Raw genomic sequence first — 21737 nt, 5'->3', positions numbered from 1 at the left:
GAGCCGGAGGCAGTCGCTTAACCAACTGAGCCACCCAGGCGCCCCTTGATTAGTATAGCTTTGTAGTAAGTATTGAAATCAGGAAGTGGGAATCCTCCAACTTTGTTCTTTTTCAAGATTACTTTGGCTATTCAGTCTCCCTTGAGATTCCATATGAATTTTACAATGGATTTTTCTATTTTTGCAAAATACATTGGAATTTTTATAGGTATTGCGCTCAATCTGTAGATCACTTTGGGTAGCACTGACATCTTAGCAATGTTTAGTCTTCTAATCCATGAACATTGGAGATCATTCCATATATTTCTGTCTTCTTTAATTTCTTTCATCAGTGTTTTGTAGTTTTCTATGTAGAAGTCTTTCACTACCTTATTTAATTCCTAAGTATTTTTTTAATTTTTATGCTATTGTAAATGGAATTTACATTTCCTTTTTGGATTGTCCATTGTTAGTGTAAAGAAATGTAGCTGATTTTTGCCTGTTGATTTTATATCCTACTATTTTGCTGAATTATGCAGCATTTCAAGTGGTTTTATAACTCTCATGATGTTTTCCCTTTGGCAGATTGTTTTCAAGTTGAAGGAAGAGATAATTCTAATCGAGAAAGAACGCACGGACCTACAGCTGCACATGGCAAGAACAGATTGGTGGTGTGAGAACCTCGGAATGTGGAAGGCCTCCATCACCAGTGGAGAGGTAGGTCTGACTGCTTTTCCTCCCAGTTTATTTTAAGAGTATGACTTTATACGAGAAGACTTTGTCCTAGAGAACTATGTTTGAGGGTAGAAAACCTATGTTTGTTCTTGTAGACTGCATTTGTCCTTCCTTCTCCACTGTTTTCACTCTGTCTCACCCATGACTGCAAGCTGTAGGAGGGCTGCCCGGTATAGAACTGATCTCACTCCACTTCAGGTTGTCCTTATTCACTGGAATTGTAAGCAACTTTCAGATAAGGACAGTTAATGTCTCCGAATTGCCATTTTATTTTTCCATTGAGGATTGAAATAAAATGGAAGGCACTATTTGAAATTTGGTGGTGAGAAATTTAAAATTTAAGTGTTTCTGATTGCTTCATTCTGCTGACTTCACTTATTTAAATCTCAGTTGCTCTAAGATCTTTAATAATGAATATTTTTTCCTTTGAATTAAAAAATATTTTGCTGTTCTTTGAGGGATATGGGTAACAGTTTTCAGAATATGCTGTATCCCTTTTGTCTTTGAAAATAATTTCTTTTCAAAGAGAGATGCATATGGGCATTTACATTGTTAATGTGGGCAACTTCTTCATTCCCACCTGCCCTACTATCAGTCCTGTGGAAATCTGGAGATAAAGGTCAGGTCCACACAGATAACGAGATCATGAGTAACATTAGGGTTAATGTTCACACTCTTACTGTGGTGTGGGGCGGGCTTGAAATTCACAATCTTAAGTTCACCTCTAGATTACATAGCAGACAAAGCGTGTTCTCCAAGAGCTACTGTGAAAGCACACACATTACATGAGTGCTTAACCAAGTGCCTCACCAGGTCTGTGGTACTTGGTAGCACTCCCATTAAGGTAAGTTGTAGGAGTTTGCTGTGGCACCTTGGTCACAGAAAAGATAAGTGGACATGGACACTGAGGAGTCCCCTGACCACCAGAGTTCACAAGGCAGTCCCACAGGGAACGTGTGGAAGATGTGTCTGCTTCATGCCAGATTCTCCTGAGTTCTGATCTGGGCTGACTCCCTTACTAGACGTGTGATCCTATGACAACCCGGGGACCCTGTGCGTGCCCTCACCTCCTGCATCCTCACAGTGGGATAATGGTCCTACCTCACGGGCCCCGTGCATGCTCTGGGAGTCTTGTGTCTCTTTCCTTTGCCTTTCTTATTGACTCTTTGTCTCTAATTCGATTTGTGATACTAATTCAAGCTTAAATTCAGTGTGTTTTCTTTTTGTTTTTTCTCTTAATCTATTTATGTTAAGTATAATAATGGCCTGTTCTGAATTGTGATATTGTATGTATATGTGTCTGTGTTAAGGAATTATCTAAGTCGGGAGATAGAGGAAATTACGTGTTTCAATGTAAAATTTCATAAAAATTGAAATCATGGTTTGTTGAATCCAGAAATTGAACCGGGGAAGTCTTTATCCTTTCCTGAGACAGGTTTTGGCATATCTTACACTTGTTTGCTTGCTGTTCATTTGTTAAGATGTTAAGTTTGCTGTATTAGTTTTTTTTTGATGTGTAACAAATTCCCACAAATTTCATGGCTTAAAACAATACCCATTTATTAGCTCACATTTCTGTAGGTTGAAAGTCCAACCCTGCGTGACTCTCTCATTCTCTACTCATTGTGTCATAAGGCTGAAATGAACATACTGGCCAGACTGAGTTCTTGTCTGGAGACTGGGGAAGAAATCCTCTTCCAGGCTCATTCAGGTTGTTGGCAGAACTCAGTTCCATGTGGTTGTGGACCTGTCTCTGCTCTCTTGCCGTCAGTGGAAGCACCGCCACGCACCCCTCTCCTTCATGCTAGCACCGCGTGTGCGATCTTTCTTGCACTTCCAGGCTTTCCCACGTCCTCTCCTGCCACCAGCCCGAGGAATCTCTCTGCTCTTAAAGGGCTTGTGTGATTAGGTTAGGCACACCCAGGTAATCCCACTGTGTTAAGGTCAGCGGTTAAACATAACATAACCTAATTGCAGGAATAGATTCCATGGTATTCACAGTCCCAGGGATGACGCAGGGCATGTACACTAGGGAGTGGGAGATCTTGGGAGATATTTAAAAATCGTGCCTACCATATCTGCTCACCACCCTTTTTGTTGTGTTTGTTTGTCCCAAGGTTACAGAAGAGAATGGTGAGCAGATGCCCTGTTACTTTGTCATGGTAAGCTTACAAGAAGTTGGAGGAGTTGAAACTAAGAACTGGACCGTCCCCAGAAGGCTCAGTGAGTTCCAGAATTTACACCGGAAACTTAGTGAGGTATGAATACTCATGAACACAAGGTGTAGAATTACTAAGCAAGAAGATACATAAGAGCTCATTTCAGTTTTTTACATATAAGGAAACTAATTAACCTTTCTCCTCTGCTGTGGATACTGGCAAAGTGGCATTTTCAGCATGACATTTGGAAATTAACCCATAGACAAACCATTTAGTGTAAATCCTTCAGGACGAAGCATTGTCTGATCTCCATTGAGCCTCATAGAACCCCAGAGCTGAAAGAGGGCTAGGGATCATCTAGGGCCACTGGTGTTTGAAGCTACTAGTTGTGACCTTTTAGTGGGAAGCGAAATCAGTGAATGATTGCAGCAACAGGAAGACCGTGGAACATACTGGATTTCGGCACAAAGAGTAAGGGTCATAAAGTGTCGTGGTTGAGAACACAGACTCGGGAGCCCAGACTGCTTGAGTTCGGATCCTAGCTGTACTGTTTAGTAGCCATATGACCTGGGACTTGTCACTGTGTCTCTTAGTCTCTCTTCTTCATCAGTAAAATACAAATACTGATAGCGCCTGTGTCTCCTATCTCAGAGTTGTTGTGAGAATTAAGGGGATAAATGCATACACAGCACTGAGAAGAAGGTGTGGCACATAATAAACGTTATGGTGGTGGTGGTGGTGGTAGCAATGAGCACTGTTTCCTAGAACCCCTTAGTTTTATAGGTGCGTTCTATTTTATATGTGGGTATGCATGTATGCGTGTGCGGGTTGCAACACAGCATGTATTTCCTACTGTAGGTTTTAGGTAGAAATGTCAGAAACCTTCTAATCTAGGTCAGTTCTTTTATTTTAAGAGGAGAGGAGCTGACCCCAGAGAGTTTGATCGATTTATCACAGGGCGTGTTCCTAGTGGCCCAACCTGGACTGGAGTCCGGGCCACCTTATTTTCCATTCCTTATTCTTCCATCTTTCTCAGGAGCTGCGTCCTCTCTAGCTCCTCCTCCTAGAGATGGCAGCCCTCCTCCCTGGCAACTGAGACTCTCTTTGGTCACTTCTCCTCTTGTTTCTGTTTATTGTCGTCTGGCTCAGAATGAATTGATGCTGGTAAAATCCTGCGGTCACCTATCAGACTGCTCTTCTGCCAGTGAAATGCATCTGTTTCCTTTAACATTTTCTCCTAAGGGGATTTTTTTAAAATCCCTTTAATCACCAGCTTATAAATTCTATACCTTCTTCAAGTGATTTTAAAAGGATGGTGGGGGCGCCTGGGTGGCTAAGTTGGTTAAGCGTCTGTCTTCAGCTCAGGTCATGATCCCAGCGTCCTGGGATGGAGCCCCACATCGGGCTCCCTGCTCAGCAGGGAGCCGGCTTCTCCCTCTGCCTCTCCCTCTGCCTGCCGCTCTGCCTACTTGTGCTCTCTATCTCTCTGACAAATAAATAAATGAAATCTTTAAAAGGATGGTGGCCAAAACCAAGTGTCCTACTCCAATACTTCTCAAAGGGACTGTGGTCACCCTGGCAGTGTGGAAAGCGAAATCTCTCTCTAAATAGAAGATTACATTTTCCCCAAAATGTGTGAGTAAAATAGACACTACGGAAAAGTGTGTCGTTTGCCCTGTGACAAACCATTGTGAAGCCGAAGTTTAGTATCCATCCAGTTGCTGATAAAAACAGGAGGAAGGAGAAAAAGGAATTTAGAGGAGATTTTGAAATAAAATGTATGTGGAAAATGTTCTTTGAAAATAAAAAAAACAAGTAGACTGAAGCCTTAGAGGAAGTAAACCTTATAAAATTCCATGTCTGTCTCATTTTCCTTATCTGTAGCTGATCCTTGGTGTTCTTTCCTTACCGTTAGAATTTACTGTCCTGTGACTTTTCGTTTTTGTGTGTAAACCCTTCCTGCTGAGAGTTGGGACAGGAGGCACCTTTTCAGGTCACTGGTGAATTTTATTCTTCCCTTCTGACTCTCACTGCCTGTTTCATTTCTTGAAAATTATACCCCAAATTTGAGCCCTGATTTATATGTTTCCTTGGGCACATGCCATTGTACCCCTGGTTCTTCAGTGGGCTGTGTGGGAAGGGCTAGTTTTTCCTTTCCCAGCACCCGAAGCACCTGCATGCCCTTGTTACAAGCGACTTAGCCCATGCCATCTCATGCTGTGGACGGGCCAGCAGGCACTCCTGTGACCCTCCTGTGCACGGAGGGTGATGCCAGCAGTTAGAGCGGTCGCAGGCAAAGGCTGTGCTCGCTGACTTTTCAATGCCTGTTGGTTTTATTAAGCGTATTCATGTGACCCCAGTGCCTTCATGAAGGGCCAGTGTTTGGAAGTGGGGCCAGAGTCCAGAGCATTTGGAACCCACTGCCCTCCTAGGGTCTGAGAGGCAGACTGGCAGAGTCCTGTGGGAATTGTCATAAAGAACACAGACTTTGTGGTCAGATGGATCTGGGTTTTAATCCTGATCTTTAATTGTCTCATATGTGAAATAGGAATAATAACAATTGCCAACTCTTCGAGCTGTTATTTCATGTGCCGAGCTTCTAGCACAGTGTCTGACAGAACGTAGGACTCGATCCACAAAGGATCTGTTATTATTTATTAATACATTATTATTAATGTATTTCCATTGTGCAGTTTGCCACTGAAGAGCAGTAATAAAGCGGCAAGCTAAGTTACTCCTTCTTTCCATTGTTTTATCAACTGGGATAACTTTTTCACAGAGATGTTATAAACAAAGCACATTCTAATAGGAAGATTTTCTTCCTGTGAGCCAGGTATCCACACCTAGAGCCTTGTGCTTTGTGCGTGTTGTGCGAACCCACCTGATCAGCCTGGCCTCTGCATTGCCCAGCTCTCAGGCATTCAGGGGCCTAGGGATGAGCTTTAGCTTTTTCATCAAATGTCCCGTTCCTCTCGATTCCATGAGCCTGATTAGAACAGGCAGGTTTTCAAGGTCTTAAACCTCAGAGGAACAAGTACAGGAGGAAGATACTTGGTTTGTTCTAATTATAATTCTAAACTTTTTTTTTAACATGAAAATGTGATTCGAAATGCTAACATTTAATGTTTTCCTCCACAGTGTTTCCCTTCTTTAAAAAAAGTCCAGTTGCCTTCTCTTAGCAAGCTGCCTTTCAAATCTATAGACCACAAGTTCATGGAAAAGTCAAAGAATCAATTAAATAAGTTTTTACAGGTAAGCAATTGAAAACTTTTTGGATACGAGAGGAAAAATTAGTTATTTGGGGTTAAACTGTCATCATACTAAGAGCTTGCTTGTTTGCTTCCTGGTCTTAAAGGTCATGCCAGGTCCTCAAAATGTCTTTGGTTTGTTGGTTTCTTTGTTTATAATTAAAGTATACTATACACACAAAAAATAAAATATAAGAAGTACAAAATATGTACAATACAGATACCATGTGTGCAGCTTTGTCCTTTTCCACACACTGAGCCCGCCCTGTAAATAGCACCCAGGCCAGTACGCTCCGGCTTCTTTCCCGTCACAGCCCCTGGCCCAGGGTGGTCACGATCCTGACTGACGACTAGCCACACAGATACAGTTGTTTCTGAACTTCCTATAAATAGAATCATGCAGTATGGACTCCTTTGTGTCTGACCTCTTTCACTCAACAACTGTGTCCAGGGGATCCACCCACAGTGCTGTTCTAGTTGCAGATCATTTGTTTTCACTACCACGTAGGTTTTTCATTGTGAGAATACACTACAGTCTATTCATCCCATTGTTGACGAGCATTTGGGCCATTTCCAGTGGAGGCTATCATGAAGAAGGCTTCTATAAACGTGTAGTACTTGACTTGTGGTGAATCTGTGTTACGTCTGGGTTTCTTCATTTGTCCAAGTGGTTGTGGCAGTTTTTACAGTCCCCACAGTGTGTCGGGTTCTGATGGCCGCCCCCCGCCCCCGCACCTCCTCTTCTCTGCCTGTTTCTCTTTAGTCCTGGTGGGTGTGTGCTGGGGTCTCCCCATGGTTTCAGTTTGCATTTCCCTGATGGCGAATGAAATGGAGCACTTCATTACTGGCCACTGGGATAGCTTCTCTGGTGAAGTGTCTGGTCAAGTTGAGTCTGCTCTTCTGTCCATCTTTTCCACACTGCTTTGTGGGAGTTCTGCATGGGATTTGGATGTGAGTCTCTTGTCAGACCATTTATGTTGCAGATATCTTCTCCCTTTCTGTGGAGGGCCTTTCCACTCTCTTAATGATTTCTTTTCATGAACAGAAGTTCTCAATTTTAATTCAGTCCAGTGTATCAATTTTGTCTTTTATGCTTATGTCTCTGTGCCTGTTAAGAAATCTTTGCCTCGGGGCACCTGGGTGGCTCAGTCGTTAAGCGTCTGCCTCCGGCTTGGGTCATGGTCCCAGGGTCCTGGGATCGAGCCCCGCATCGGGCTCCCTGCTCCGCGGGAAGCCTGCTTCTCCCTCTCCCACTCGCCCTGCTTGTGTTCCCCCTCTCGCTGTGTCTCTCTCTGTCAAATAAATAAAAATAAAATCTTTAAAAAAAAAAAAAAAGAAATCTTTGCCTCCCCCAAGGTCCTAAAGCTACTCTCCTAATTTCCTGTAAATGCTTTATTGTTTGTTTTCAGTCCATTTTTAGAGACTAAGGCCAAACATATACTATCCTTGATAGTAGCCAGTATTTATTTTTCCTTCGCTGGGCCCTCTGTATTCAGAGGATAGTTAAGTTACTCAAACCACGTACGCTTGTAGTTTTTGGAGGCATGGGACTTTGCCTCGTGAAACACTTTTTGCCTATGTAGTGGTAGCTAGAAGTCCTAGGATTTTAAATGATGGATGTTGCCAAATTCTTAGTGAAGGCTTTATTAAAACATAGTTGTTCACTCAGAAGTATGGGTCATTGTTGGGGCGTCTGGGTGGTTCAGCCTTCGGCTCAGGTCATGGTCCCAGGGTCCTGGGATCGAGCCCCGCATCGGGCTCCCTGCTCGGCGGGAAGCCTGCTTCTCCCTCTCCCACTCCCCCTGCTTGTGTTCCTCTCTCGCTGTGTCTCTCTCTGTCAAATAAATGAATAAAATCTTAAAAAAAAAAAAAAAAAAGGAAGTATGGGTCATTGTAAAAATAGATTTAAGTCAGAGTTGCTTTGAAAGTGTTAGTCTCTTTTTTCCACCTATTCCTATCTCCCCCCTCATATATATATGTTTGTATGTGTATATGTATCCTAAAGTTTTTCTAAGATGCAAATTATTTTATTTCCTGAGGGAAACTTCTATTTTATAATATAATAATACATAAATATGTGTGTGTATGTAATATATAATATAGTGTAATATGATGTAAATTTCCCTTAGGAAATAAAACAATTTACACCTTGAAAAACTCTGAATTTAATTATGGCAGAACTGCATTAGAGAATCGTCAGTGTTTAAATGCTCTTACAAGAGAATTTGAAACTGAAATACTACCATTTTGTTGCTGATTCAAAATGTCAAGGAAATGATTAAACCCACTCCAACACAGTACCTGCTTAAATCATCCGGATGAACTAAAGATCTCATTTGTGAAACAGATGTGTATTGCTCAAAATCCAGGATTTTTAAACTTCAGGTGTGGAGGTTTGGAACCCTGCAGCCGACTCTCGTTTCCTTCCAGTCCTCTGCTACTGGGGCGGCGGGGGGAGGTCTCCATTTATTTGGCCTTTCCTGTTGCCTCAGATACCACACTCTGGGCCTGGGCTTTTGGGGGTGCAGAGAGGGTGCACATGTGCCTTTATCGGATTGTTGGTTGTGGAAGTGGGTTAGTGAATTCTGCTGTTGTGCGAAGAGAAACCGCACTCCGAGACTCTGCCAGTAGGTCATGTGGACATAGCCGAGAGCGAGAATAATCTGCAGCTTAGCCAGATGAAACCGTGTGTCTAGTGACCTTTTGTCTTTTTAGTCAAGAGGATTTCAAGTCAGGAAGTAATGGTTTGGATTGTTTTTCATTTCCTCAAGGACTGTTTGATAAAGCCATAACCATTGAATGTAGTTAGGTAGGTTATACAGCAGACTGTTGTTTGAAAGTATTGTCCCACCAACCACAAACAGGAAGAAGGTGCAGAATGCTTAGTCTTTTATTGGGTCCACAGGACCTTCCAGAAAAAGGGATTCCACTGAGTGTATGTTTACTTGAATGTTTATTTATAACAAATAGTTCCCTAGTGAAGCATACTGATTGTACAGATATTTAATAATCTAGCTACTCATTCCTAGCCATACTGTTGCTTATGTCTTTCTTCATTCGTGCTTACCACATTCCCCATTCCTGCTCCCATACTTAACACCACCTACCCCAGCTATTCCCCTCCGGTGGCGCTCTGTCCTGCTTCTGGGTATGCATGTGCTGTGTACTCTTCTTGGAATGCCTTACCCCTTTCTCCATCACCCACTGAATAGTCATCTGAGATCTTTACCAGAATAGAATAACATGCTGTAAGTGTTTGGAGGGGAGGAGCTGGGAATGGGATGCCATCCCCAGAGAGCTTAAAAATGATAAAAACCCCAATTATATCTTGCCCCACAGACAGCTGAGAGAATTTCTAACTTATTGTATGTACTTAATTTGATTATTTTCCTTCATAATAGAATATAATTTAGGCCAGAGTCTTATCACCCTTAATGATCACTTTATTTATGTTGATTGTAATAAGTTTGAGACTTATCATTAGTTATCATTTCCTACTATTTTATAAAATAATGCTGGAGTATAGATTAGCTAAAGGAAATCAAGTTGGGAGGATATCTCCTGCCTTCTAATCCATCTGCACGTATGCCTGAACATTTGATTCTCTGCAGAAGGAACGAAGGCCTATCTGTTGGGCTCCAGGGCTGGGGAAGGCAGTAGTGACATCAGCTGCCCACCCCCTTCATCTCCTTCCCTCCACCTGAGGCAGGACTTGCCCATGTTCAGTCCAGTCTTCTGCGGGACAGAGGAAGCTAACAACCCCCGGAACGTTGGTCGTCCCCTCGGAGCCCCTGTCCCCAGGGTGCCAGTCCTGGGTGTTCTCACGGGACCTTGTGCTCCCGTCCGGTCATAGAGTTCATTGGGTTTCTGCCTTCGCCTGAACAGATGTAATGTGACTGTCATGGGCCAAGTCCTCTGAGACTAGATCTTAACCTCTTCTGCCACCCCAGGCTCTGACATGAGAAGCACGATGTACTCCCAGTGTCCCTCTCCCCCAGGGGATTACATCACCAATGGGGCACTGTTTCCCACTGGTCTCGTTATTCCTAAAGCCTGTATCTTTTTTTGTTTGTTTGTTTCAAGGCTTTATTTAAATTCCAGTAGGTAACATACAGTGTTATATTAGTTTCTGGTGGACAGTGTAGTGATCCAACGCTTCCATACAACACCCGGTGCTCATCACGACAGGTGCCCTCCTCAATCCCCATCACCTCTCTCACCCACCCCCCCAACCCCCTCCCCTCTGGTCACCATCAGTTCTCTAGACTTAAGAGTCAGTTCTTTGGTTTGCCTCTCTCTCCTTTTTCTCCCTTTGCTCGTTTGTTTTGTTTCTTAAGTTCCACATATGAGTGAAATCCTATTAAACCCTGTATCTTTTAATGCTAGACATTTAGACATTCTTGTGGTCATGTTGTTAATCTTACTGTCCTACCGTAGCACTTGCCTGGACATAAACTTAATTTATGTTCTTCTTTCCTATCTCCGGAGGCCAGATAAGTACCTAAAGAACTTGAGGACATTTCCAGTTCAAGGGCTCATAAAAATAGTGCTGTAATTATGTAAGCAAGCTTGGAAGGTGGGAGCATGGGGAGAAAACTCCTGCCTGGTGTGGACAGTGCCGTGTGACAGCTCAAAGTGCCTTTTTTCAGCTGATGTGCAGAGTCTGAACACAGCCATAAAAGGGTGGTTGAGTGGTCTCCTTGTGCAGTGTGCAAATGTGTAAGTTCCAGCACCGCTGGATGGAGGTGAAGTTGACATTCCAAGGCCGTGGTCCCTGGGTCTGTAGGCCATGTGCAAAGCCGGGGATTCTGTTGCGCTGAGCAGCTGTCCACACAGCTTCTTCCACAAGCAGGACGACTAGGGTGCTCCAGTTAACCTGCAGGGGGTTGCTTGCGATTAAAATCATTGGAATTCATCTAGTGTGTTCTGTTTCAGGGGGAGAGGAGAATGGTTTGGGGTTCAGAATTATGAAAGTAAATCCCCAACACAGTCCTTTGCGCCTTGCTTGCCCCTATTTGTGGTGGTTTCCGGCAGCACAGACTTATTCCTCCATAACAGTAATGCACCCTCTTCCCTCCCCAGAATCTGCTGTCAGATGAAAGACTGTGTCAGAGTGAAGCACTTTATGCCTTTTTGAGCCCTTCTCCTGACTACCTCAAGGTTATTGATGTGCCGGGGAAAAAATCCACTTTTTCATTATCCTCATTTTTGGAGAGACTTCCTCGAGACTTCTTCTCCCATCAAGAGGTGAGCTGTTGAAAGGTCATGCCATTTTTGCAACAGATATAGGGGAATGTCTTTTTGAAGGTTTCTTGAAGTTCCAGGTATTTGTTGAAAGCATGCTACTAGTTGGGGGGGGGAAGCGAATACATCTATTTTCAGCTACTATCACTGTCATATTTTTGGGACACCTGCTTGTGCTCCCCTCCACAAGCCACTTGCAAGAGTTAAGATACAGAACAGAGTGATAACAAGGTTGGTAAGTGAAATGTGGGTGGAAAGTTATATGGGAGCCCTGGTAAAAGTGGTGGACAGGCAGTGCCCCGAGATGGGGAGTCATCATTAGGGGGAGCTGGAGCTCACTTTGAAGGTTGGGATGGGAGGGACAGTCAGTAGGTCATTGGACTGGAGAGGAGAGCTTCAGGAGTGGGCTAATGGAAGGTTAGGCAAAGAGGGGAAGTGGGGGACGAGGTCATGCCAGGCTGAGGAGCTCAGCATTAATTCTCAGGGAGTAGAAGGTCATGGGATATTCTGAAGCAAGACGAATCTAGGAGCTACATTTATGGGTAAAGAAGCAAATAGAGATTGCAGACATTGTGATTTCATATTCTGGACCTCAGGCCTTCCTGCAGAGTGAGAAGCCCCTTCTTTGGCTCTTCAGCAAATTGCACAAGACTCTCTCTGAAAATGGGCGTCTCCTTATGGAGATGTTCACTGCCTCCTTGGCATTCATTGTTAAAGGCCCCTGGCTCTTCAGTAGGATCGGTTGAAGGAGTTTGGACAGAAGGAGCTGATGATGAAAAGGGGCATCCTGAGCTGGGAGAAATCTGTGCACAGCACAGAGCACATCCATGCCAGTGCTCGGGGCTCTGTGTAAGCCTGCTTCCCCCACAAGGGTCTCTCCCCGCTCTGCCCTGCAGGCCCGTATTTGTAATGTCTGGCCATGTTCAGTTAGCTTGCCTCCATGAGCTCTCATTTATCCCTGAACCTCTGGGAGTTTCCATGATGGCTCAGTCACTCTGTGAGATCGTTCTCTGAAGGTGAGTGCTGGTGGCCAGACCCAGTGGCTTCCTGTCCGTGTTCAGCTCTGTCACCTCTTTTGCAGCATCTGACGTTGCTGTGAGGTTTTGGGAACTCCTGCCTCTGTGACTTCTCAGCCCTTTCCTCTGCTCCTCCAGTCCCCCGCAGTGCTGTCGTTACCCTATGCTTGGGCGTCGGCCTTAGCTGTTGCCTGTCTGGCCCGTAGAAGGAGCCTGCTCGGCCGGCCTGCTGCTGCCTCTGTTTGGGCCTCTGGCAGCGCTTCACCCGCTTGCGGAAACAGCCACGCGCCTGTTTGTCAGCCTCCCCAGATCGCTGTGGGCCGCTGAGAGTCTGGATCCACGTCACACCTGTTTGCACTAGCCTGGCGCCTGGCACAGAATGAGTTTTGACCTGAAACTTGCTGATACGCTGATGAGGAAGTGAGAGGGGCTGAAGTACAGAACCAAAGCTTGAGTCAGAGCTTTAACATAATGATGTTATTTTGAAATGTACATGTTTTTAAAAAACAGAGCATTTTATTTTATTTATTTTATTTATTTGTTTCTATTTATTTGAGAGAGAGAGAGTGAGAGAGCACGAGCAGGATGAGGGGCAGAGGGAGAAGCAGACTCCCTGCCGAGCAGGGAGCCCGACGCGGGGCTCGATCCCACAACTCCAGGATCATGACCTGAGCCGAAGGCAGACGCTTAACCGACTGAGCCACCCAGGGGTCCCAAAAAACAGTGCATTTAAAATCATTTAAGTTAAAAAAAACCTTACTTGGGGCACCTGGGCGGCTCAGTAGGCTAAGCCTCGGACTCTTGATTTCAGCTCAGGTTGTGATCTCAGGCTTGTGAGATCGAGCCCTGTGTTGGGCTCCAAGCTCAGCGGGGAGTCATCTTGGGGATTCTCTCTCTCCCAAGCCCTCTCTCTGTCTGCCCCGCCCCCCACGCACTTATGTGCTCGCACTGGCTTTCTCTCTCAAATAAATCTTAAAAAAAAAAAGTTAAAAAGCCTTACCTTTAAAATTCAAAATGGCTAGAAAACTATTCTGTTACCTACTAATTTACTCCTTATTAATACAGTGATAGAGGTTTTTCACAATTATTTTAAACCTTGAATAAGGCTTTAACATCAAGCTTTTCCCTGAGGTTAGACACACATTTTGCCCTCTGTTGAGAATGCATTGATCTCTGCATGCAGGAAAGTTGAAAGAGTATTTAAGGTTGAAATGTGAGCACATAGTTTGGAATTTACACTTGAAAGAAAAGGATAAATCTACCAACTTCCTTGGATAAGTGATCTGCTTCCTTTGACCTTTCTGTACCCCCAGGAGGAGACAGAAGAGGACAGTGACCTGTCAGATTATGGTGATGATGTGGATGGGAGGAAAGACGCCTTGGCTGAACCGTGTTTCATGTTGATTGGGGAGATCTTTGAACTTCGAGGAAGTAAGCTTCTTTGTTATTATTTAATGGTAATTGCTGTTAAGTGTTTACACACACACACACACACATACACTCATAATATCCCTTTATTCCTGAGTCAGATGTGTATTTATGTCCATTCACTCAACAGCAAATACTTTTAAAAGCCAACCAGACGGGCGCCTGGGTGGCTCAGTTGGTTAAGCGACTGCCTTCGGCTCAGGTCATGATCCTGGAGTCCCGGGATCGAGTCCCGCATCGGGCTCCCTGCTCGGCGGGGAGCCTGCTTCTCCCTCCCCCACTCCCCCTGCTTGTGTTCCCTCTCTCGCTGTGTCTTTCTCTGTCAAATAAATAAATAAAATCTTTAAAAAAAAAAAAAAAACCAACCAGACACCATGGTAGAATCTGAGGCCACGACCTTAAGACAGATAATCATCTCTGGGTCCTGGGTTACCCTATACCATGTTCCTCTGAATACAGATAGAATGCTTTGAATTTCTTTTATGTGATCTAGCATAGCCTCATTGCTTTATCAGCAAAAGGTATACACAAAATAATTTCGCATAGCCATGTTGTTCAGGCTGAGGTTTTGGTGCTGTTAGGGTGCACTGTGGTCGGACACACGCATGCCTCGACCTTGCCTTTCAGCTACACCTTTGTTCCCATAGACGAGCGGTTATCACTGGAAGGGCAGGGAATTTTGTCCCTCAGGGGACATTTGGTGACATCGGGAAACATTTTTGGTTGTTACAACTTGGGGGATGGTGCGACTGGCATCTTGTGCGTAGAGGCCAGGGATGCTGCTGAACTTCCTACAATGCGCAGGTCAGCCTCTTACAACAGAGAGCTGTCCTGTCCAAAAGAGTTAGCACCAAGGTTGAGGAATACTACCCTAGTAGTACTTGAGGAAGATGTACTTAGATGAAACAAGAGCACAAACAGGATTAAAATACTCTTGTTAAGACCCACACGGGTGCTTCTCTCCCAAAGTGGTCCTTGGGTGAAAGGTCAAACGGTAATGCTTGGCCAAGTCTTGAGTACTAAATAGGACCCTCTGCCCACACACACCTGGCAGAGCCTCAGGACTAGCTAGAGCTAGGACAGGTGCCTCAAGGCACACCTCACCACCTAGAAGAGGAGGCGCATGAGGGCGTCAGGGTTGGCAGAAGCACAGTCATGCCACCAACCACTGTAAATGTTGCCCTGTGACTGACTGTCCGGTGCTCTGTCTGCTCAGATTAGCATCTCTTCCCTTGGGGTGAGGAAGGTGGGCTAGGACTCGTTTTAGGTGCCAGAATTAATTATTTTGGTCATCAGTAAGCCACAGCTAAAACAATCAGCAAACACTTTGGGAGCCTTTGTTTTAGATATCACTCTGTAGGAGAAACAAAAGTATATCAGATGTAGATTCTTCCTTCAGTGAATTTACAACACAGGGGTTCCAAAAATGTAATTCACGTTAAGCAGTAGACCCAATTCTAAACTACAGGCAGAGATTTATACACAAGGGTGTTCACTTTAGCATGATTTCAGAAACGAAAAGTTGGAACTCAGCTGAACTTTAGAACTGAGGGATAGTTAAATTAAGAAATAACCATGAGAGAATATCATCCAAATGCTAGAGAGGCTTTCAGATGAAAAAGCTGTCCCTGTTCCATATTTTAGACTAAGATATAGACTGATGTTTGCCTTGGTTCAATGTAGGCAGAAACAACTAGTTCTTCGCCCAAAGTCTGACTCTTCCTCAGTGAAATCTGGCCCATTAAATCATGAATCCTCCCTGTTTCCCATAGAGTTGATAAGAATGAGGAAGCAGCATTTTAGCCTTTTGGCAGTGTCCTCTTCGTGATACAGAGATTGAAAGACAAAGTCTTGTCTTTGCAGCGTGGATTTCCTCCACCATGTGCCTGCTCAGAAGCATATTTGGTTTTGCCAGTGACATTTCAGAGGGGAATAAATAGAACATCATTTATAATGAGATGTGATAGAGTTGCCATCAGCAAAAATCCTAGTGTTGCTGCAGCTGCTTCTGTCTCTGAACAAATGAGTCTTTGGAATAAATACTAGGGCTGTTTCCTGTGTGGTTTGGGGACTGGGGACCGGGAGAGGCTAGGAAGAAAGTAGTAAAGGCATATATCAGTGATGAGAGAGAATTTGCCCCAAAGACATTTTTTGGTTCCTGCTCTAGTTCAGTGTACAGAAGGGCATCAGTAAGACAGCCTTTAAAAAATTAACTTTCACTTGTCTGTCAGGCATTCTTCTGATAGCTGTCTATGTCGTCAGACCCTCTGCATGTGAGCTGCCTCACTCCTCCCTAGAAAGCCAGAGTGAAGTTATCAACACTGGCAGGCATGCTCCTCCCAGCCTAAATGCCCGCCTAAAATGAACACGTCTGCATGCTACCAGCATGCTCTGAATTCCATAAAAAATTAAAGGCACTTTTGAAGCATGGTTCTGATTCTAAGACTTGACTCTTACTTGAAAGATTAACCACACTACTTTAACTGGACACTTAGGTCCATCTAAAAAGGTAGAAATGACTTTAGAATGTTTTCAAGTCTGGTGCCAAGTCGGTGTTAATTGTTGATTTTGTTTGGGTGGTTTCCTTTGTACAGAAGGGTTTGTGAATTTAGTCCTTTTAGGTTTTCCTACTGGACAGGAGCCCTGAACTCAGCCAAGCCTGAATTTCTCATTTGCTTATGTGTGAGTAGCTAAACATTTCAATGAATGGATGTGAATTTATATAGGTGGAAAATTTGGTTTAGATTCCAATTTGCAGACCTGAAATATCCTCATAGCATTTCTTTGCCTTCTTTTGGTGTATGTTCACATTCTGGACCTGTAAAGAAGATACCTCTCCATGTTAATAATAACAGATCTGTAGAACCTTTCACAACACTCACATAAAATATCGACAAGATCCATAAAGCAGAAAAGCACATGGTACTCTTGTCTTTGAACAGATGAGGAGACTGAGGCTCAGAGAAGGTGGTTTGTGCCAGGCTGCTCTGCAAGGTGGCCCAAGAGAGCACTGAACCCACCTCTCACTCAGGGTCCTGGCTCTTCGCAGTTCACCTTTCTCCCAAAAGCATAAAATATATAAAAATATGCAGTGATCTGCAACCTACTATCCAAATGGGAACTTAGACCCACACATTCATTTTAATATTTCAAAATATTTGTCAATATTGGACCACAGATGTTTCTCATTCAGAGCAGTGTGTGAGAAAATTGGGTTCCACAAGCCAGACAGAAATCTAAAATAGGCATTGCATTGTCTGCTAACAGAAAACAGACATGTAAGTCACCCGGGGATATGTGAAATAAAGTATTATTTCCACTTGCTAGCTCAGCTGTTGTTGAGGCATTGAAAAGCTATAAAAACTCTTAGGTTTTATCTCCTCAGTTGCTATGTAGAAAATGAAAGCTTAGGAGAAATTTTGGGGGCAGAAGTTTGCGAACCTAGACCCAGATTCTGCAGATATCATAGTCATGACTTGGTGTCAGGACTTGGATTGAGTCAAATGGTAAGATTAATGCTTTTTGCAGCTGTGAAAATGTCATAATTGTGATATACTGTGCTAATTCTTTTCCTCTGATTTCTATTTCAGTGTTTAAATGGGTGAGAAGAACATTAATTGCTCTCGTTCAGGTCACTTTTGGAAGAACCATCAACAAGTGAGCTGCGTGACATTAGTTTTTGAATTTTTGCCTTACTCTTTGCCTTAGTAGTCAAATTACTATACTCGTGGTATAGTAGCCGGTGATCTCCCTAGCTGAAGGTTTTGTATTTTCTCATGTTGTTTCTGTGATGATTCTACGATTGGATAGGGAGACAGGTTTCTGAAATAATTTCTCCCATAGAATGCATTGTGAACTAGATGATCAAAGCTTGAGCTAGCTTCAGCATTCTGGCTGAAAGGGTCAGAAAATGCTGTTCTGTAGGGGCACTGGGCTGCCTCATTTGGTGGAGCATGAGACTCTTGTGGTTGTGAGTTTGAGCCCCATGTTGAGTGTGTAGAGATTACTTAAAAACATAAAATTAAAAAAACAAAAGGAAAACCCAAAAAGTTCTGTAAAGTTCTCTTGATCACGATGACCAGTTTGAGTATCTTGGGCACAGTTTTTATGTTGTATGATGGGCATCAGTTTTAGGCTTAGACTCTAACCCAGAATGAAAGTAGGATGAACATCACGTGACAGGTATTTATTTGGAGGGAAATGCAAACCATAGGTTTTTTTTCCAAGTTGGGGTAACATTAAAATGGTAATTGCTCTAATTAGCTAACATCTTAATATCCATCCATTGAGATATATGTGTGTTTCATATAACAGTATTGTAAGCCATATATATATTTGAAGCTATAGTCCATTATCCATATACATAAGAGTTTAACTATCCAGTACTCTTCGAGAGATAAGCATTATGACTTCCTGCACAATAAAAACATGAGTCATTTATGCTAAAAGAAAAGGGGGAAGAAATCACTTTTTTGTACAGCAAAATATTTTTCAAGATGAAATTATCAGATTTTCCCAAGTGAAAGATTAGTTGTTAAAACCATCATAATAACCTTGTACGTATGTTTATCATATAGATCATAAATTTTTAAGGGAAACATAGTGAAGAACAGGTTATTTTCTTACTCGTTCACAAATAGAATATACTGTCCTTGTGGTCATAAGCAAAAGTTTACTTCAATTTCTAAGATCTTATTAGGGGCTTATTTAGTTGACTTAGTATCCTAGGCTTGTGTTTTAATCAGAAATATGGCCTGTATGACTTACCATTTCAGTCTAACACAAACCTCTTAAGTGTTACATGTAGACAGGCCTTAGATAAAGAAAATTCCACAATGGCCCTATATTTCTCAGTACTCCAGACTTGCTAATTTATTTTCCTTTTCGGTTTCAGCAAATCATGCATACTTTCCTTGCTCCTATCTACGATAGGGGCTCTTACTTATAAAATGAGCAGCTGTGGTTTGTGAGCAGTGAATCCATTTGGCAGTTACTTTCATGGGACTTGGAGGAGAGGCATCACGTAGAGGGTTTTCAGGCTGTTCATTTCAATGGGCTTTTTATGAGGTAGAGAAATGATGGAGCACCTGGCCCTTTGCTATTTTTGCCTTTAGCAGAGAGGACACATCATAAAATTAAGCAGCAGTACAATATGTGCCTCTTGCCTTGTACCAACTATAATTTCACATGCCAGAATTGATTCAAAAGCTTCCTATGGTTTTGGCTAATTGAGAATCAGACTTAAATTGGTAGAAAATACTTAGGTGATGGCCTTTTGTAAGAGTCACTTACGTAATTTTAAATTGCAAATTGAATACTTAATTTCTTACTTAATTTCTTGATGTAGTGCCAGTGAGTAACTCAAAGCAAGAGTACAGAAAAAAACCAGGTGTCCACATTTTTTTTAAGATTTTATTTATTTGACACAGAGAGAGACAGCCAGAGAGGGAACACAAGCAGGGGCAGAGCGAGAGGGAGAGAAGCAGGCTCCCCGCTGAGCAGGGAGCCCGATGTGGGGCTGGATCCCAGGACCCCTGGATCGTGACCTGAGCCAAAGGCAGACACTTAACTGAGCCACCCACTGAATTGCCCAGTTCTAAGCAGTATAGGGAAGTATCTTAGGAGACATGCAGGTACAAACAGAATTAACATAGTTTTGATTCACGGTGGAATCAATAGTAACTGATTCCTGTGCAAAGTACTAGGGCTTGAAATCTCTATTTCAGATACTATTTCTGAAAACCTTACATTGTCTCTTTAAATGGTTGGGAAGTCAGATTTTTGAAGGGCTTTTTGATTTATTATTCATGAATTGAGCTTGAAATTTCAAATCTTTCTAGCACTGTCAAGATGATTCTTTCCCCCTTACCCTCCCCCCCGCCAACCTCACCACTGCTGTTGGGCTTTTTGAGCTGTGTTGTCTCTTGACAGCAGAAATCCTAGAATGGGTTAGCATTTTACTAATGACTAATGAGATAGGGTTATGTGAAGAGCTGAATAACCAGATAAAAGCCATTTATTTGTAACTGTGCAAGTCAAATGTCTGCCCAACTTTCATTCCCAGAGAAACGTGGAATACTCTGGATAGCAATGTATCTTTTCAAAGGCCTTCACTTTAAGGTGAAAGGTAGTATCTTGGGGCACGTGGGTGGCTCAGTCGGTTAAGCCTTTGCCTTCATGATCTTAGGGTCCTGGGATCCAGCCCCGCATGGGGTTTCCTGCTCAGTGGGGAGTGTGCTTCTCCCTCTGCCTCTGCACCGCACCCCTCCCCGCCCCGCTTGTGCTCTCTCTTGCTCACTCTCAAATAAATAAATAAATAAATAAAATCTTTAAAAAAGAAGAGAAAGATAGTATCTTTTTTCCCCTTGCCTAGTGAGCGTGTGAAAAGCTTACTCTGGGTCAGAGCACTCTGCCCAGCATGATCTGCCATAGCAACACCAAGAGACAGCTAGTGAAAGAGCCAGGTTCTTCCCCCAAGACTTGAGGAGCTCAGGGAAGCTTCCCAGACCACTTTTAACAGTCTTAAAATGCATTTATGTTTTCAGTTTGTACCACTTCATGGAGAAGTTAGTGTACTAAGTACCGTGCCCAGTTAGAGTAGCTGCAAGCTTCAAACCAGTCGGTCTGCTCTAGGTTCTTGTCCTTGCATACTGCAGGGTACTACATGGCAGGCAGACATTTGGAGAGGTTGGTACCAACGGAAATGTGAGCTCACGCAATGAATGGTCATCCAATACTGCCAAAATGAAAACTACCTTTCGGACCCAGAGTTTAAAAATCCAATTCCTAGTTTATTCATCAAACATTTAGATCAGGCTGTATCTTCACCTACCCATTGATAAATGCCTTTTGAGAACAGAGTATACAACTTCTAAAACCCTCATCCAAGAAATATTTTTCTCTTAAAAGACAAATCCGGGACACAGTGAACTGGATTTTCAGTGAGCAAATGTTGGTTTACTACATCAATGTTTTCCGGGATGCTTTTTGGCCAAATGGGAGATTGGCGCCAGCGACCACAGTCCGAAGCCAAGAACAAAGTCAGGCAGCAAAACAGAGGGCACAGCAGAAGCTGCTTGAAAACATTCCAGGTGAGGCTGGCTTCCAATCCTGAAAAGTAGAGATAAAGAGCAAATGTTAACCCTGTTAAGGCGTTTTTCACTTATAACTCTCAGGAGACTTTATTTACAACAAGAAAAATGATCACACTTTTTTTCTTTTAAAACATGTCCTTTGCTAAGAAATTATTACTGAGAATCTTAAGAACAGTAGTGGTTATAAAATGCTTTAACTAGAAAAATGTTTTAGGGCAGATAATAAATTTTGTACTTTAAAAATCCTGCTGAAGTATACTGTTTAGAGAGGTTAATTTTTAATTGGGTAGCAATGTATTAAAATTGTAGTTTGTATAAATGCCTTCTGTTGAAAAATTCTAAATAAACTTATTTTCTCTTTAAATGTTTGAAAGAACTAATCGTTCATGTTCCTCATGCCCCAGTGCCCTTTATCTGTTGCGTACATATCATGTACTGTCTCCTTCACTGGATATGCATGGATTGTGCACTTTATCAGTAACAGCATACAATGTAAACTTAATCTTCCAGATATGCTTCAGAGCCTTGTTGGACAGCAAAACGCCCGTCATGGTATAATAAAAATATTCAATGCACTGCAAGAAACAAGAGCCAATAAGCATCTTTTATATGTGAGTAATTTAAAGCCAACCAGAGGATCAGCTATTAATTCAGTTTTACGTTTCTGTTCACATATGGGGGTTGATTTAAACCTTTGCATAGTTAATCATTCTTGTTACTTGTAATTCTGAACCCATTTATTTACTCTGCTTCATCTTTGTCTGTCAGTTTTTCAGTTTGGTAAAAGAAAAAGAGAAAGAGTGCTTCCAGCGTGTGCAACTTTCTCATTCTCTC

At 42.9% G+C, this 21737-nt stretch overlaps 2 protein-coding genes across 13 annotated transcripts in view; one reads left to right on the top strand and one right to left on the bottom strand.

Annotated features, from left to right (window-relative positions):
- SNX25 (sorting nexin 25) overlaps positions 1–21737 on the top strand; it is a 133080-nt gene that overhangs the window by 110419 nt on the left and 924 nt on the right. For all 6 annotated transcript variants that reach the window (XM_064585682.1, XM_064585683.1, XM_064585687.1 and 3 more), the window contains 8 exons: positions 565–696; positions 2832–2972; positions 6012–6125; positions 11204–11368; positions 13695–13812; positions 17400–17466; positions 20719–20900; positions 21414–21514. In XM_064585682.1, the coding sequence (XP_064441752.1) occupies positions 565–696; positions 2832–2972; positions 6012–6125; positions 11204–11368; positions 13695–13812; positions 17400–17466; positions 20719–20900; positions 21414–21514 (1020 nt within the window). The remainder of the gene's footprint in view (positions 1–564; positions 697–2831; positions 2973–6011; positions 6126–11203; positions 11369–13694; positions 13813–17399; positions 17467–20718; positions 20901–21413; positions 21515–21737) is intronic.
- Positions 20781–21737, bottom strand: part of LOC123847850 (ufm1-specific protease 2) — a 54364-nt gene continuing 53407 nt past the window's right edge. For all 7 annotated transcript variants that reach the window (XR_010409727.1, XM_064585688.1, XM_064585690.1 and 4 more), the window contains one exon: positions 20781–20919. The gene's annotated coding sequence lies outside the window, so the exon portion shown is untranslated. The remainder of the gene's footprint in view (positions 20920–21737) is intronic.

Source organism: Mirounga angustirostris, unplaced genomic scaffold (assembly GCF_029215605.1).
Source record: "Mirounga angustirostris isolate CCGP_5_RB_7025 unplaced genomic scaffold, mMirAng1.0.hap1 SCAF_2, whole genome shotgun sequence".
Taxonomy (NCBI): domain Eukaryota; kingdom Metazoa; phylum Chordata; class Mammalia; order Carnivora; family Phocidae; genus Mirounga; species Mirounga angustirostris.
This window is presented reverse-complemented; position numbering and strand designations above follow the sequence as displayed.